General features: G+C 42.7%; 1 protein-coding gene across 3 annotated transcripts in view; it reads right to left on the minus strand.

Annotated features, from left to right (window-relative positions):
* ADAMTS17 (ADAM metallopeptidase with thrombospondin type 1 motif 17) overlaps positions 1–15,738 on the minus strand; it is a 165,392-nt gene that overhangs the window by 97,674 nt on the left and 51,980 nt on the right. For all 3 annotated transcript variants that reach the window (XM_085588932.1, XM_021552577.4, XM_085588933.1), the window contains exon 8: positions 603–708. In XM_085588932.1, coding sequence (XP_085445058.1) covers positions 603–708 — 106 coding nt within the window. The remainder of the gene's footprint in view (positions 1–602; positions 709–15,738) is intronic.

Here is a 15,738-nt window from a genome sequence, read left to right on the forward strand (position 1 = left end):
TGTCATGTTCTTTCTTGCTTTTTCCAGTGTGTTCAAAGTGCCTTACTAAGGTGTGATTGAGCTGATAAATCAATTTATAGAAATTCTTTCTGTTGATCAAATAATTCTGCTTAAGGGCATTTCCAAAATACTGATGTTTACCATTTCAGTCACAGCAGATTACTTCACATGCAGAGATGAAACCATTACCAAACTATTTAACTATTAAAGTCCTTGATATAGACACCCGATTTTCAGAAAAAAACTTCGCAAGTTCAAAGTTTTTGAAGCTCATGTTGGTTTTGTGGACCTATTCTACACAGAATTTGTAAAGAAAATCAGAATTTGTCTCTATTACTGTCAATCATTTAAGAGATTGAGGCCTCTTTGTGCTACTCAGAATCTGAACAGAGAGCTGAAAACGGGAAGAACAGCTAGAAAGATTTCTGCGTGCTAAAATGGGTATTTACACAAGCCTCCTGAAAATCAGGTTATGTATCAATGTGCTACATTTATGAAATCATAACAAACACACCACTCTAGTAATTGCACTTCTCTGGCTTTAAATAAAAGTATCCTGCAGTGGCATAAGTAAAGAAGGAAACAAAAGGACAGGTTCTTACTTGTGCCCAAGTTCATGTGCAATTGTGAATGCCAGATTGAGACCATTGTCTTCAGCAAGAACACATTTTCTTTTGGCACTGCAGACACCTCCTAGATAAGCAATTCCTGCAACAGAAACACAGAGAATGCTCCCGTCAGAACTAGTGAAACAGCTCATTCATTCAAAACATAAAGCAGTAACAACCAAGTGATCAAAAATGCAACCAGAATGAAAAATATTAGAGCAGTTTCCATACAAAGTCATTTGAGTAGTTTCTTCCTCACCCTAGTGAAGAATCAATCCAGAGTTTTGTCAGACAGGAAATAAGTAAAACACACTCACCTTCACTGCTTTTGTTGGAAAATATATTTCACTGTCTTAAAAATATATTTCATCGACCCAAAATTTCATCTAAATTTGTCTCTTAATACCCATTAGAAGATGCAGTGAGCAAGCACTTAAATGGAGTTCTCCCGATTTTCAGAATGAAGTCAGGGAGCAGGAATAAAACAATAAAGCAGAGACTCTGAAAAGATCTTACATTTTCCCTTATTTTCACTCTTAAAAGCAAGCGAGAGTGTCAGAGCCAGGAGAGCTGGCAAAGTGCTGCTGGTGAGTCACAAAGCCAATGTAGGTGGCACAAGTCTCCTATTACTGAGTGGAATTTAGGATTTGATCCATGCACAGTATTCTCCTGTTTGTGTGGGCACCATGAACAGTTTGAGGCTGAGGCCAAAAAGGAATTCAAAAGTTATGGCATGGAACCTCTGCTATGGAAAAACAATAGTCCTCATCTGCCCTTCCTGCAGGCAGAGTGGCCCCTGCTGAAAGTGCCACTGCACTTGGGAATGCTGTGCTGGCACACAGGCTAGCTCAGGGTGTCCCTGTGGATATATCTGCTTTTATCTTTATTTAACAGCACACAGGGAATCTATTTTCTCACTGCAGTCCTGGTTCCACGGATGGAGCTGCCTCTAAGGAGCAGACCATGACCATGCAATGAAGCCATGATCTCCCAGTTTTCTTTTTTTTCTTTCCCTCTCAGAGTTGACAAAGCTGTGTTTATCAGGGTGCAAATGTAAAACTTTAGACCTGGAAGAATCCAGATCTGTTTTTAAGAGATTTGACAACAATAAGGATGTGGATATTAGTTGCCAGGGGTGTTTTGGATGGAATGAAGGGATAGGCAACAGCCTTCTACTTCAGTACTTGCAGTGAAGAGTAAAGGCAGGAGTCAGGACTAACACTTGCTTACTTTAAAAATGCTGACTGTGAAAGGGCAAATCCATACTACAAAAAAAAAAAAAAAAAAAAAAAAAAAAAAAAAAAAGGCTGGATTTCAGCACTCTTTTGGACTGACTTGCTTCTTACATGCAGAATAGCCCAAAGGACACCAAGGAATTGCTCGGGAAGGAGCAGGAACAGACTTCTTGGGAAATGTCTTTGAGATTGCAAGCTCAGTTCACACACACCTGGTGGCTTCCCTTTAACCAGAACGACTATTTGAGTTAGCTGAAAGACACTTTTACTGAATAAGGAGAGATATTTTGATTCCCTTTCACCAAAGCAGGTCTTTCACCAAAAGTGTTTTACTCCTACTACTAAACCTGATTATTCCACCTTTATCTTCCATTAACCTGTGCCAGTATCTCTCTCAGTTGTATCTGACACGTGAGGTTTTAACTGGGGAGCAACAATTGCATTTCAGACTCACAGTCAATCAGGCAAGTCACTTTTCCTTTAAATTATTCATGCCAAGTTCCTTCTGAGAGATTTTATAAAATGAGTCTGGGTCTATGTTTGCCATCATGGAGATGGAAGGGGGCAACATTCCCATTTTTGGGAGGTGTGGTGCAGCAGAACAGTCTAGAATTCCAACAATATATTAAAATATGTTAAATACCAATTAAAATGTCAAATACATTATCCCAAATAGTAATTCTTCTGAAGTCTTTGTTTAGTGGCTCTAATCCCCACTGAACCTGGCAATACATATCCACATTATTATTTTGGCTTCTGCTCTGTGCTAAAACCCTCATTATTCAAAGGTGGAAAAGAAATGATTAAGGACTTGTACATCCACCAGTGGTCAAAGAAGTAGTGACTGTGGCTCAGTTACAGACTCTTAGTCATCTATTTTTATTAGCTATTTTCAGTGCCTAATGTGAATCCTGTGTGGCCATTTTATGATATCTGCAATGATCAATTTAAAAAAATGCAGCCATTTAAAATTAGTTTATTATTACAGAAATGGACTGGGCAGAGAAACTTATAATCCTGGAAGAGCAGAAACCTTTGGAGCACATGGAATGAACTCAGTAAGAAGTCCAGCTCGTGAACTGCTGAGTGCTTATTAATAAGAGTCATTCTGGAACAGCAAGCCAGTTATAACAAATTGATATCACATTTTAAGCCTGAAAAAGCTTGCTTTAAAAACGTTTTTTATATCTATTTTTTCTATCAACTATTTCCTAAGACTATAATTTTCCTTTGGACCAATATATTTTAGCATTAATTCCTTTCATCAGAATATCAACGGCAAATAAATTATTGATCTACAAACATACTCCAGTTCTTTAGTAAATCTATCTGAACCAATAACATAAATGCAACCTTTTTGTAAGCCAGTACAATGATCCACATAACTGATATGCAGAGAAAAATACACCTTTAACCAACAACAATAGTAGCACAATGCCTTGGTAGCTGCATTAACATGATTTATGTCTTAATTGGGATGAATGGAAGCTGTTGTTTGCCTCTTACATTTCCAGATTTTTATCTGAGCCTTTCAAGTCTGCAGAACTGGAATAAAAACTTCACAGATTCTGACATGTTTGTGAAAATCTTGGCGTGTCATGGTTCTACCAGGCTGGGAATAATATAAGAGGAAATGCTTTTATTTGGTAATTTTGCCTCTGGCCTTGTCTGTGAGACAGGTGTGTGCGTGTGAAAATGAAAAATAGGGAAGGAAGCTGAACTGGGATTTTCATATTTTAAGAAAACCCCACACTGCTCATGTGCCTCTGCAAATATACAGATATGACTTTCTTTGTGGGAAAAATGTCCTTATCTTTCAGATATGCTGTCAGCAATTACCACAAATCTATTTATAATATATAAAAAAGGTCAAGCAAGAGCATCAGTGGAAGAGGGAAAGGAAAGCCAATTCCTATTTTTACTATTACCAAGCATAAGGGTTTTTTCCTTTCTCTCCTGAGAAATTACATAATTATAGCCCATAACTTCTGTGCTTGGGCTTGGACACGCAGAGCTATCTGCACTTCCACAGTAAAGCCTGGGACACAGGCAACTGTGTAAACTCACATTTATCCAAAAAGTTGTCATACATAAACAGTTTGCAGCTGTTGGCCTTCCTGCCAGCTATGAGCCCTCCACCAGCAGTATCTCCAAGGGGAATGATCCCATCTCTCCCCCCAGCCCAGCAAGGCATGAGGATATTACACACTTGCCACAGGGATGGCCAAAGCTGTGAGAAGACAAGTCCTGGTGTGTGAGTTCCCGTTTTGTCCTACTCCAAACACCTGGGGCTCCCTCCTGATGGCTCTGGAATATTCACTCAGCAAGTGGTTTGTCCAGGTACTCCAGCTTTCAACTCTCTAATGTCTTGTTTTCATTGCACTCCTAATACTTTAATCTCTTCTTTTGCCAACCACCTCTGGATACAGAACTTTTACTTGATTAAAACTTGGCTGGCTCTCCTCCTGCTCAATGTATTTGCTTTTGGGAAGGGAGCCAAACTCCCAGTCCTGAAGTCTGCTTGGCACAGAGACTCCCTGCACATCCACATGCTCAGAGCAAACCTCCCATTCCCCATCATTACTAGTTTGGTGTTGAGCTGATGTTTTTCTCATCCTCCCATGATTTTCAATTTGTGCAGCTCTCACATTGCCATCAATTACATTCCTGTAGCCTCTCTTAACATCCTACAAGAGTAAAATCAGGAAACCCTGAAGTGATTCATACTCTGCCTTTCCATTCAATGGCAATGATATGTTTGACAGAGATGCCCTGCCTGTATTTACACATCAAGTCAGTCACCAAGGGAATCTTCCAGTGCTTGTGATACTTAAAATGAAAAATACTTCTCCCTTTCTATAGAGCCTACACAGAAAAGGTTCCAAAATGTAAGAAACATTAAAGAAGAAACCCACTAAACTGCCTCCAAGATAGGTACTAACACTGCTCTACAGCTGAATAAACACAGGTCTCAAGAGCCAGCAGTATCCAGGTGAAAAAGAACTGTATCCATGGAAGGGCCCTCTCCTGCACATACAACACAGACAGGCTAAGGCTGTCACCACTGAGCCTCCGGGCCAAGTCTGGTTTATAGGGATCATCCAGAGAAGTGAACAGGGTGAGCTGTTCCTTCATTTTATGAGAATGTCCTAATTCAAAGCTGGACATGCAATCTTAGTGGCACAGATTAATTTGGCTTAATGCTGGATAGCCCTCCAAGATGCCAATTTCTGTTAATCTTGCATGGTTTCCATTAGAGTTTAATATTCATGTATGGAAACTGTTTCCCGTAGCAATAATGTTCATTGTTACTGCATTTAACAAAAACCACACAGAAAACAACACACTCATCATGAACCACAACTATAGAAATTACAGTGCAACCATCCAGTGCATGAGACACAGCTACAGTCAGGAAGGAAAACAAGTTCATAATCACACCAGTGGAAGTCACAATACTTTGAACTCAAGTCTTTATAGAGGAAGAGCTTCTGATGTCATGTACCAGCTGATGGAAGCCACCAGGACTCCTGAGAATACCCACCAGATCCTGACTTTCTGTACCTGGGCAACTTGCTGCAAATGTGCCCATCAGTACAGAATCCTCTTCTCCCTTTGGAAAATATAGCCTGTCCTGAATTTCAACATGACCCCTGTAAAAACTCTGTTCACCACGACCTGCAGGGATGCAGCACAACTTTCCCAGAACTCAGACAGCTGTAGTGTCCTGTAGTGCCCAATAAAATAACTTCATCCTCTGAAAACACTGTCATTTCCAGTGTACACAATGCTGTCAGAAACCCAAAAGCCCAGCAAGAAAAATAAACAGCTGAAACACAAAGTGTAGGTACTTTCTCAATCTCCTGATTTTCATTACACTCACCCTGAAGGACTAACAGATCAACTCTCTCCCTAATACTCACAATACCAGCTGATGTTTCTGGAGCTCACAAGGATGAACTCCTTAGAACACAAGGCCCTTATAGCACAAATGAGTGCAATGCTCAATACCTTTGGCAGGAGATAGTTTTCTGATTATTAGGAATAACTAGACATACTTGGCACTGAATATTGATATGACACCCAAGGGCCTAATGAGTGGCCCAAATGTGGTCATTTCACAAGACCAGGGCTCTAGCTGAACAAGCCAGATTCAACCACGTGCCCTAATCTTTATGGAAGGACTGTGATTCAGGCAAAAACACCCAAATTTTAGCTATGGCACCACTGCCATAGCTCATAGTTCAACAGAACTTCTCAGTCAATTCTTTCATCCCACGCTGGAGCTCAGGCAGGAGTGCACGGCCCATTTCCAAACAAATTACCTGACACCTAAACCAGCTGCCCTCCCCAGCACCTTCCTGATAAAAATACCTTTGTGAGGCCAGACCTCTTCATGGTCTTTAAACCTGCAGAGGCAGCAAGATTTAATCATCAGAGCTTAAAGGAGTGCTTTTGCTATCTTCCTTTTCTCTTTTTAATTACCCTGCAGGACAGCAATTAATGGAACATGTGGCATCCCCTCCCCAGCACTGCCAACCCTCAGCTTCACCTCTCAGTCTTTCTGCAGGGCTTTTCTGTTTCTTGGGAATCCTCCTGAGGTTTTACGAGTTTAATGGATGAATCATTTATCTGCTCCTTTACCAACCTGCCCACACACAGACATTCCCCAAGATGGCAAGAGCTTTATTCCAATGTTATTTGCATTGCATTTACACTCTGCTAATTCACTGATTTAGGCAGAGGGGGCTGCCCAGACAGTAGAAAAACTCTGGAGACTGAGACCTCTCCTAGCTTCATGAATATCTGTCTTCACCCACACCAGAAAAAGCTGTTTCAGACACCAAATGCAGTGAGATAAGACAGCTGAGAGATGTTCTAGCACTTTTTAAGATCCCTTTAATCAAGGCCTACAAAAACATTATTCACGCTGCATTATAAGAGCAGACAACCTTTGGAAACTCTCAGAGGTTTGGCATGGGAATCTCTGAAACCACATTGCTTTCCAGTGCCATCCACCAGGACTTGTGATCACAAACACAAATATTCAGCACACTGACCATACCTTAGGAGAGGTGTGGTGCTCACTGGATTTCAGAGAAAGCTGGAAACAAGCACCCTGCTCAGCGCCATGGAGCAGACATCCATCAGTGACACAGGCACCACTGATCCTGCCTTGCAGCAGGGGAATGCACTAAAAGCCCACCTGAAGTTCTTTTAACCCTACTTTTCTAAGCTTTTATGATAAAACACCAGGATCTAAGACCTCAGCAAAGCAGGAGATAAAAGAAATTCCCCGTCTCTCTGACATCTGCTCTTTGTTCAGCATGACATCCTCCGTGCCATTAATGGCTCCTCCCTTTCAGCAAACCATCACTCCTCTGGATGACAGCACATTAATAAATCCTCCCATCCACGGAGACATGAGGAGTGCCTTAATTAACTGGGGCAGAGGAAGCAGGGTATCATCTCCATGTTTACTCTACTTTGATATGCTAACAGCCACATTCCAGAGAGCTTCTCCACAACACTCCCCGGAGCCCGGGCTGCTGCTGAATGCAGATCTCAAACAGCTCCTTCCTGCAAAACTGTTTCTCTTGTTAAATATGGACTTTGGGACATTTAGTCCAAATCAGACCACCATTCCTGAGTGCTGATTCCCAAATCCAGGCAGCTAATTCACCATCTGCTTACAGACATCACTGCCTGGTGCTGAAAGTCTCCATGCTCACACATACAGGGATTCCATGGGCTTGATTACTCCAAGTGAGATATATTAGGACAGCTGTTGAGAGGAAAGGCAGGGGAAGAGCTGGCCAGGTGGATTTGAGAGAGGAATTCCAGTTGAGGATTGGACTGAGTGAGTTAACACACCGTGGTGGGAAGAATACAGAAGTCTGGCATAATTCATATTTAGTGAAAGGCAGGAAGAGAAATGGGCATAGATAAGGGAATGAGAAGAGACAGGGACAGAAAAGTAGCAAATGGAGATAATATGGGTTTTCCAGAAGGCTTCAGGAAACATGACTTTGATCTCGTAGGCAGCAGGGAGTCACTTCTGAGGGAGGCAGGGGTCAAGGAGGGCAGGAGATAAGATCAGAAAGGAAGATGAGCTCCCTGAGAATGTCTGTGTGTACTTACTGCTGGAGGAAAATGGATCTCCAGCCCTGGGTCAGAAGTCTCTGGCATCATGGGTTCACTTGAGGAATTACTGAACAAGTCTGAGGGCATGGATTATTCAGGCAGGGAGGTGGGGGCAAAACCTGGCACTGAGCACAAAGGAGGGACAGCTGTTGGAACTGGTATAGGAACAAGAGATGGAAATCAGAGAGATAAAAGATAGTGAGAGAAAATAAGAGAGGCACAGGGGACAATGTTGTTCAGGGATATCTCACACCAGAAAAGAATCTGATCTGGCAGAAGGCAGCAGAGATCTGATGCTTTTGAAAGGCTACAGGAACAGAAACTGCGATCTCAAAGAAAACATCACCAACAACTGTGAAACCAAGCTGCAAATCAGGATTTGGATCCTGGCCCTTGAAAGTCACCTCTGCCTAGGGCTTGAAGGCATTTGGACTTGAGTATCTTGTGTTGGGCTCATGGTGTTCAGTGCCAGTCATTCCTACAAGCTGCTGTAGAGTTAAGCAAGACCTTCCCTTCACACATGCATGGGAACATCACCCTGACAATATGAAAAAGGCAGGCAGCCCATCAAGGCAGCAGCAGGACTGAGAACTGGATTCAGGGTTTGTGGAGCTGTACAACTGTCTTTCACTGCAGTGGCTGCAGCACAGAGACACAGGATAAAAATGACTCCACACCTCTCACCCTTCCCTTTCCCAGCTGTAATTAAACATCAGTATTTCAGTATTGACCTGTGCTGTCTGGTGGAAGAGGTCTGAACTCAAGAATTGCATCAGTTGTCCCCTAAGCTACATCTTTCAGGAAATAAATAACTCACCAAAAAGAGAGAAAAATATAACCCTGCCATTCCCACCACTCTGCTACTTGCCTATGTCAGTGTGCCAACACCTGTCCTCAGGACAGATTTCCACCTGCAGGTTTCCATCTCCCAAGGAATGGAAAAGCAACCCTGGCACTGCCTGCCATTGCTGCAGCCCTGCAAGCTGTGTAAGGTTTCAAAACCAGCCTTGGGGCTATTTTCATCTTCCTTTTTTCAGATAAGTTCTGTCAATTCCACTTTTGGACTTGTCAGTTTGTCCTTGCAACTCATCTGAGCCACCTGCTTCAACAGAGGGCATGAATTCAGAGAGAAGGAAGAAAAATATCAAATCAGAGCTTTTAATGAGACTGCTAAACAAAGAAAAACATGGAATTCAGCAGCAGGGATTCTACAGCCTTTAAATTCCTCACTATCTCCCTTCCAGAATGAAGAGACAAGGTCAGATTTGGCAATAAATCAGAAAAAATATTTGGAGTCTCTGTACCAAACAGCATCTGCTTTAAGAGCAAACAGTCAGGGTCCAGCATTCAGCTCCAGTTTTCCCCTTTCTGCAGTTACAAACACTAAGAAACTCAAGAAGCTTCGCAAATTAAACTAAAATATTCTTTTAACAGTTCCAAGAGCTTTCCCAAACCATGCCTATCTTACTCTGTTGTGTTGGTCAGGGGTGGGTTCATGAGCAAGGATCAGTCCTGCAATGGTTAAACAACTTTCAGTAATGTGCAATGAACAATATTTCAGTGTCTGGAGAGTGTCAGCCCAGTCTGCTGAACATTTTGGAGATGGCAGAACACCTGTGCTGCTGATGAATGGCATTTTTCCACAGCTCCCCATTAAATTGTTTCCATGTTCTTACAGGATGACTCAGCAATCATTACTCTCAAAACCTGAATAAACCTATAGTTTTGAAACATGTTAATATTTAAAGACTATTTTATTTTCAGGTGCTGTATGCTTGTCAAAGCTGTTCTCTTGGCAACTTTAGAGCAGCTCAGGTGAGCTGCAGGGAAGGCAGGCCAGCAAATGGGATGCTGCTCAGTGATCAAACCCCAAACAGATGCTTTTCCAAATTGCTCCTGTGATATTTCTCATCTGCAGCTCCCACATCCTGACTTCCAGGGCTGCTGAAGCTCTTGGCTTCACATTGGTGAGCTGCCAGCCAGCACTGATAAACTTATTTAGAAGTTCTTGATTCAGCCCTTCTGTTTTAATTCTTTGCCGAGTGCTGATTTAACCTCACAGCCTGACTTGACAAGGCTGACAAACCCGAGGGCTGTGCCTGATAAGGGTAATGGGGTTGAGTTACTCTAAAGTAAGAACTTGGGTTGAAAAGCTGGTCCCCAGCATCCCTCAGCAACCCTGGCTGATTCCTCTGCTGCCAGGGGTGGGGAGTGAAAATGATCCTTCCATGGCAGCAGGCAGTGCCATGGCACTGCTCCTCTCCTCACACACCACCAACAGGCATCACATTTGTTCTGGCACAGCACAACAGCACCAAGGAAAGGGAGGTGAGAACAAATAAAAAATTTCTAAACTTATTTCAAAATTAATGGCTTGATTTCCTAGAGATTACCACTTCCACCTGGGGCTCCTGGTGTAAGCATGGATCATGCAATCTTTCCCTCACTGGCAGCACTTTCTCTAGATTCCTCAAAGATGAAATGTCACCTTTAAAGCCACCAGCTACAGAGATATTCTCACTCTGAAAAAGACCAGCCTGAGCTTTTCTCACACTTCATAAAAAGAAATCTCTCATGTTCAAACTTGAGCTCCAGTGAAAGAAAACACAAATTTGGATGAATACCACTGAGCTCTTTGCAATGACTGACAGGAGCCAGAGAGTCCCTGGTGCCTCACAGACACAAGTCAAGGCACAGTCCCAGTCCTGGGGCCTTTATGGACTGAATTCAGAAGTGGCAGCCCGGGAGGTTGACAGTGATGGCACTAAAGAAAATTGTCACAGATCTGCAGGAGTCAGGGGACATTCTGTGTTCATGTTACTGCTCCAGGGCTTTGTGCTGAAGTTCTCCCAGCAGGGACAGAACTGCCTCTTCTAGTCCCACATGTTTCTAAATAAAACATCCCCAGGAAATGCAGGAGGATCCTCAATACCTGCCTGGGTGACACTTCCAGTTCTGAGCCAAATCCCTGTGGCCCTGACTGAGAATCCTGCCCTGAGTGTGCAGCGCAGGGACTCCTCAGCTGTCAAACCCCACTCAGGACTCCTGGAGGGAGTCTGCAGCAGGAACAGCTGCCTCTCCAGCTACACAGGTTGGGTATTTTGAACCAGCCTGCCTGAGAGCCCAATGGCAGTGGCCTCCTGGCAGCTGCCATATAATGAGAAGCATTTCCCAATAAAGCCACCTGATTAGTGATAACATGATCAGCTTCATGGCATCCCCACAGAACAAGTTGGATGGGTTCTACATCCACTCTAACAGGACTGGCTATCAACATCAGCACAGGCTTGATCAAAATCTCACTGGAACCAACAAATTATAACCCCCAGCTTTGGAAAAGTGCACTAAATAATTTCCTGGCTTCTTTTACTCTGTTTCCATCCCCAGAAGGTTGATTTTTGTCTTTTTTCTTAAGTGTAAAGCCAGGAAGCTTTATTTACCTCTGTGCCCAGATCACACTGTGCTCACAGACACTGGTGCATGGGTCCTGCACCTCTGCAAACCCATCAGCGCATTGAACAAATTCCTGGCCACAGCAGGCAACAGCTGGGGTTCTTCAGCATGGAAAAGCCAAATGCTCTCAGAATCCAGACCTTTGCTCTGAGCCAGGAGCATCACACCCTTCCCAGTTCCTCAGATGCAGAGAGACATCCCAGGGAATGCCAACACGGGAGGGCTGTGCCAGGAACCTCTGCCCCTCACTTGGCTCCCCAGAGGGTGAAGGGAAATGGGGAAATCCAAGTGAGACAGATAATCCAGAGAAAGAAGTCTGAGACAAATCAGAGAACATTGTAGAAGAGGGAATAAGATACCAGGAGGAAGAATATGAAACTGAAATATAATTATTGAACTCTGGTGAGCTAACAGACATTGCTGAAAGGAAACTACAAAGTTTAGAACATCAGCAGCCCTTAAGCAACACTTCTGCAGGATCCCAGGATTCCCACAGGAAAGCATCTCTATTCAGATGCTGCTGAATATGGTACAGGTCAGGCAGGAATCACAGGGAAAACCATCTGGCAGGGCAGAGCAGCTCCAGTGAACAATGCTGTCCCTCTGAAGTGAACAGACACTTGGAAGAGCCATCAAAGGGACTAGAAGAAGCACCAATACTTCCCCAGGAGCCAGGACACAGGTCAGGAGAGCTATAGCAGGAATTTCATCCACTCTTGGACCCAGACAAGACCAAACTGGAGACAACATTTGCTCTCTGACAGAGCCAGAAAAGCAAACAAACTGGAGCACACAAAATTAGAAACACGAGCATACACATTTCTTAAACAGAAATATAAAATATACATTCTAAATAGAAATCTAACTTCAGTCTCTTATTTTCCTGTCATTTCAAGAACAACAAAGTCTGATTAGACTGATGGACTAATTTTCAATAAATAAAAACATCCACACAGAGTTTCCTAACTCACTGGCCAGTCTTCTTATAAATAACTGCAGTGTTTACACTGTTTGTCTGCTACAGCACAAATATTGCTGCACATGCTGGAGCTTGATGGATGATAGTACTAAAACCAACAAGCAGATCCTCAGCAGAACATTCATGTGTACCCAGCAGCCCAGCTAGGGCCAGGCAGAGCCTTAGTGCAAACAGCCCCACAAAAATGTGTGACACAACCACACAAAACCAACAAAAGCCTTCAACCTGCTGACTGCTCATCACCACCAACCAAAGTAGGAATACAAGGCTAATTCCAAGCTAAGCAAACACAGAAATCCTTCACATTCTACAAATCATGCTGAAAGAGTACAGGAGGAGAAAGGTATTTGATGGGTTGAGTCTACAGGTTTTACTATTATTATTCTGGTAAGTTCAATGTATTTCTCTCAGCTGATCCAAAAGGTAAAAAGACCTGTCAAACTAATCCAGGCAAAACCCTTGCAGATTATTGGATTCTGAACCTGAAATTAAAAAAACCTACATGGCAGAACCCTTGTATCCAAATAAAATGTAAAGGAAATCCACTTCTGTTCAAGGGACAGTTTATACACAAATATACACATGCATATATGTGCATACACCTGTCAGTGATAATTTGGCTAAAATTTCACTACCTGTAGTCCCCTTCCTATCTAAACTGGCAAGGACTTGATAAAGAAGCCCCAGTATTTTCTACAAGGAATATCTGATCAAATTTGATATGTGTAAAATTCAAAGTATTCTGCCATGCATTTAGAGACAGTAATTTATTTCCAGAATGTGTCTGTGCATTCTTGGGTCAGCTCAAAATTTCATCACCTTCCCCACAGCACCTGCCATTAATATTTCCAGCCATGGAATGAGCTTGTAGTGGCTCACAGCTGGCTGAAGCACCCTCCCTATTGCATTTTCAGCACACTGGTAAACACAGGGAACATTTTCAGAATCTGGTGAACACAAGGAACATTTTCAGTGCTGCAAAGTACTGTTATATACCCAATTCCTATTTGCATTACATGGAGCACAATCCCAGCTGAAAAGCTCAGAGCTTGTGCTGAGGCAGTGGGAGAATTGTTAAATAAAACCCAACAACATTCCAAGAATTTAAAGTGACTTTCAGTCTACTCAGTGCACTTGGTTTAGCAAAATCCTGCCAGGACCAGACACCCTGCAAAATGGGTTAGGTATAATACCAGGTCATGTTACCAGATGATTAACCAAAACTGGGAAAAAAACAATTCAAATGAAGAAAAAAAAAATCAGCACAGATCAAATTCCCTTCTTGGGAAAAGGGAGGGAAAGTTTTATGCACACTTCTCAGTGTGGTTTTCTTGGTTATCACCAGTAAAATCTCATCTCTACATTATTTAAAACTCATTCTCAAAATTGCATTTTGCCTTGGCAGCTGCAAAACAAAAGAAATGTAAAAGTACAGTAAGCAACTGTCCTTCATTTCCTTCCTTTACTCTTACATATCCTGTGTGCAAGTGGAATGCTTCTATTTGATTATCCAGTGGAGCAAATGCTACAATGAATGCAATCATGCCTTATTACCCTGCATGTCTGCAGCCTATTGCACAGCTATGTACAGATGTTTTTACACAAGCTTGGTTTTCTAGCTACAGGGTCTATAAAACAATAGGAACTATCTGAAATGTTTTCAAGCCAGCAAAGAATAAAGGCACTGTAAAGCAGTCAACTGGATAAAAGCCATCTATGCCTGACAGGAGAAGAAAAACCTCCGAGGTTTCTCGGTTATAAATGCGTCAGCTTTCTGCGAGTGCTGCAGTCTGCAGCAAACTGACCAGGAATGTGTAAACAGAGGGGAAAATAAGGGCCCAGGCAGTGGAAAGAAGGAGCACAAACCTCTGGCCTGTTGAAGGACTTAACCACTATTTTACTGACCTGAAGAACTGGCTGGTGCCCAAGCAACTGGAACTGCCTCTGGTAGCCTTGCACCATGGGGATCACAGCTCTGATCTCTTTTGTACAGAGCTTTGGATTTTAGTGAGGAAAGGCCCTGTTTACAAATTCATTCCCTTCTCCTCTCAATACATTATTTTTTTACCAATAAAATACAGTGCAAAAACCCCTCAATGTGTAGTTTCATGGTCTGTCAGGGAGGCACCAGGAATTAACGGGTACAGTGCCGGGCTGGAAATCGGGATGTGCAAAATCATTCTATGTTCTTGGATGAGAACCAGGGAGAAATGGTTTTTATGAGCCTCATTTTCCCCTGTCCACCTGGCCTGAAGTGTGTCATAGCAGAAAATTCTGCTTTCTGCTGCAGAGAGCCTGAGGTTGGCATTCCCAGCCCAAAGGGGTTATTTATAGAGCACTGACAGCAGGTCTGACACCGTGGAAAAGAAACACTATTTATCTTTCCACAACCTTTATAATAAAAGGGGAAGTAAGAAGCAGGGTGATCTATGAAAGCAGAATTGATGATTTTATTTGTTTTATGATCATTCTGGTGAGAATCCCCCAGAGAAACAAACTCTCAGCAAGGGGAAGTGATGGAGCTGCAGAGTGAAGCAGTGCAGCAAGGATGGCAAATCTCCATTTACATGGATGAGGCAAGAGACAAGAGCAGAAATACTACAAACCCCCAAAGACACTAATGGTCTGTCCACAGACCAAATATAATGAGCTTGTTCTGCTCGTGTCTGCCTCAAAGGCTTCTCAGCCTTGCACACACAGTAGCCAGGAGCAGTTCCAGAGCTTTTCCTGACAGTTGTTTGGCAGTGTGGGCTTAGCTGGACATTATTTAGGTTCCTGCCTCTCTGTTTGCAAACACAATGACCCCTGTCTGAGATAAACAGCAGAGATTTCTTTAAATCATCATTAAATGCTGCTTAGCCATAAGCAAAGCCTTGGTTCTCAAGCAATGTGCCACAAATCATCCCTAATTTAGAAAATAATTGAGGCATAAAGATGTCTAGGAAATAAAACTATAATTCAGAAGTTCTAGCATAGTATATTCAGGAGAACCAAAACCCTAAGGCCTGCCTGTCACACAAAATATTAAAACATTATACTTCTGATTGTTTTTTCTCCATGCCACCATGAAAATGTACTGAATTACTTCTGAAGGACAGTATCCTGTAAGATCACTGGGAATTGTTAACTCAAACAGTCCTAACAAGTCTTTTCCCCCAGAGTGATTGCATGTCAAAGCCCCAGACACAGCAAGAGGGTGAGGGGAAAGGAACATCCCATGCAGGTATCTGCCTTTTTAGCTATGAGACCAAAATTCCCAGGTGCTTTGTGTACATGTCTATATAATTTCACACAGACAGAAATGGCCCTGGAGTGGAAT

Source organism: Lonchura striata, chromosome 10 (assembly GCF_050655825.1).
Source record: "Lonchura striata isolate lonStrDom1 chromosome 10, ASM5065582v1, whole genome shotgun sequence".
Classification (NCBI taxonomy): domain Eukaryota; kingdom Metazoa; phylum Chordata; class Aves; order Passeriformes; family Estrildidae; genus Lonchura; species Lonchura striata.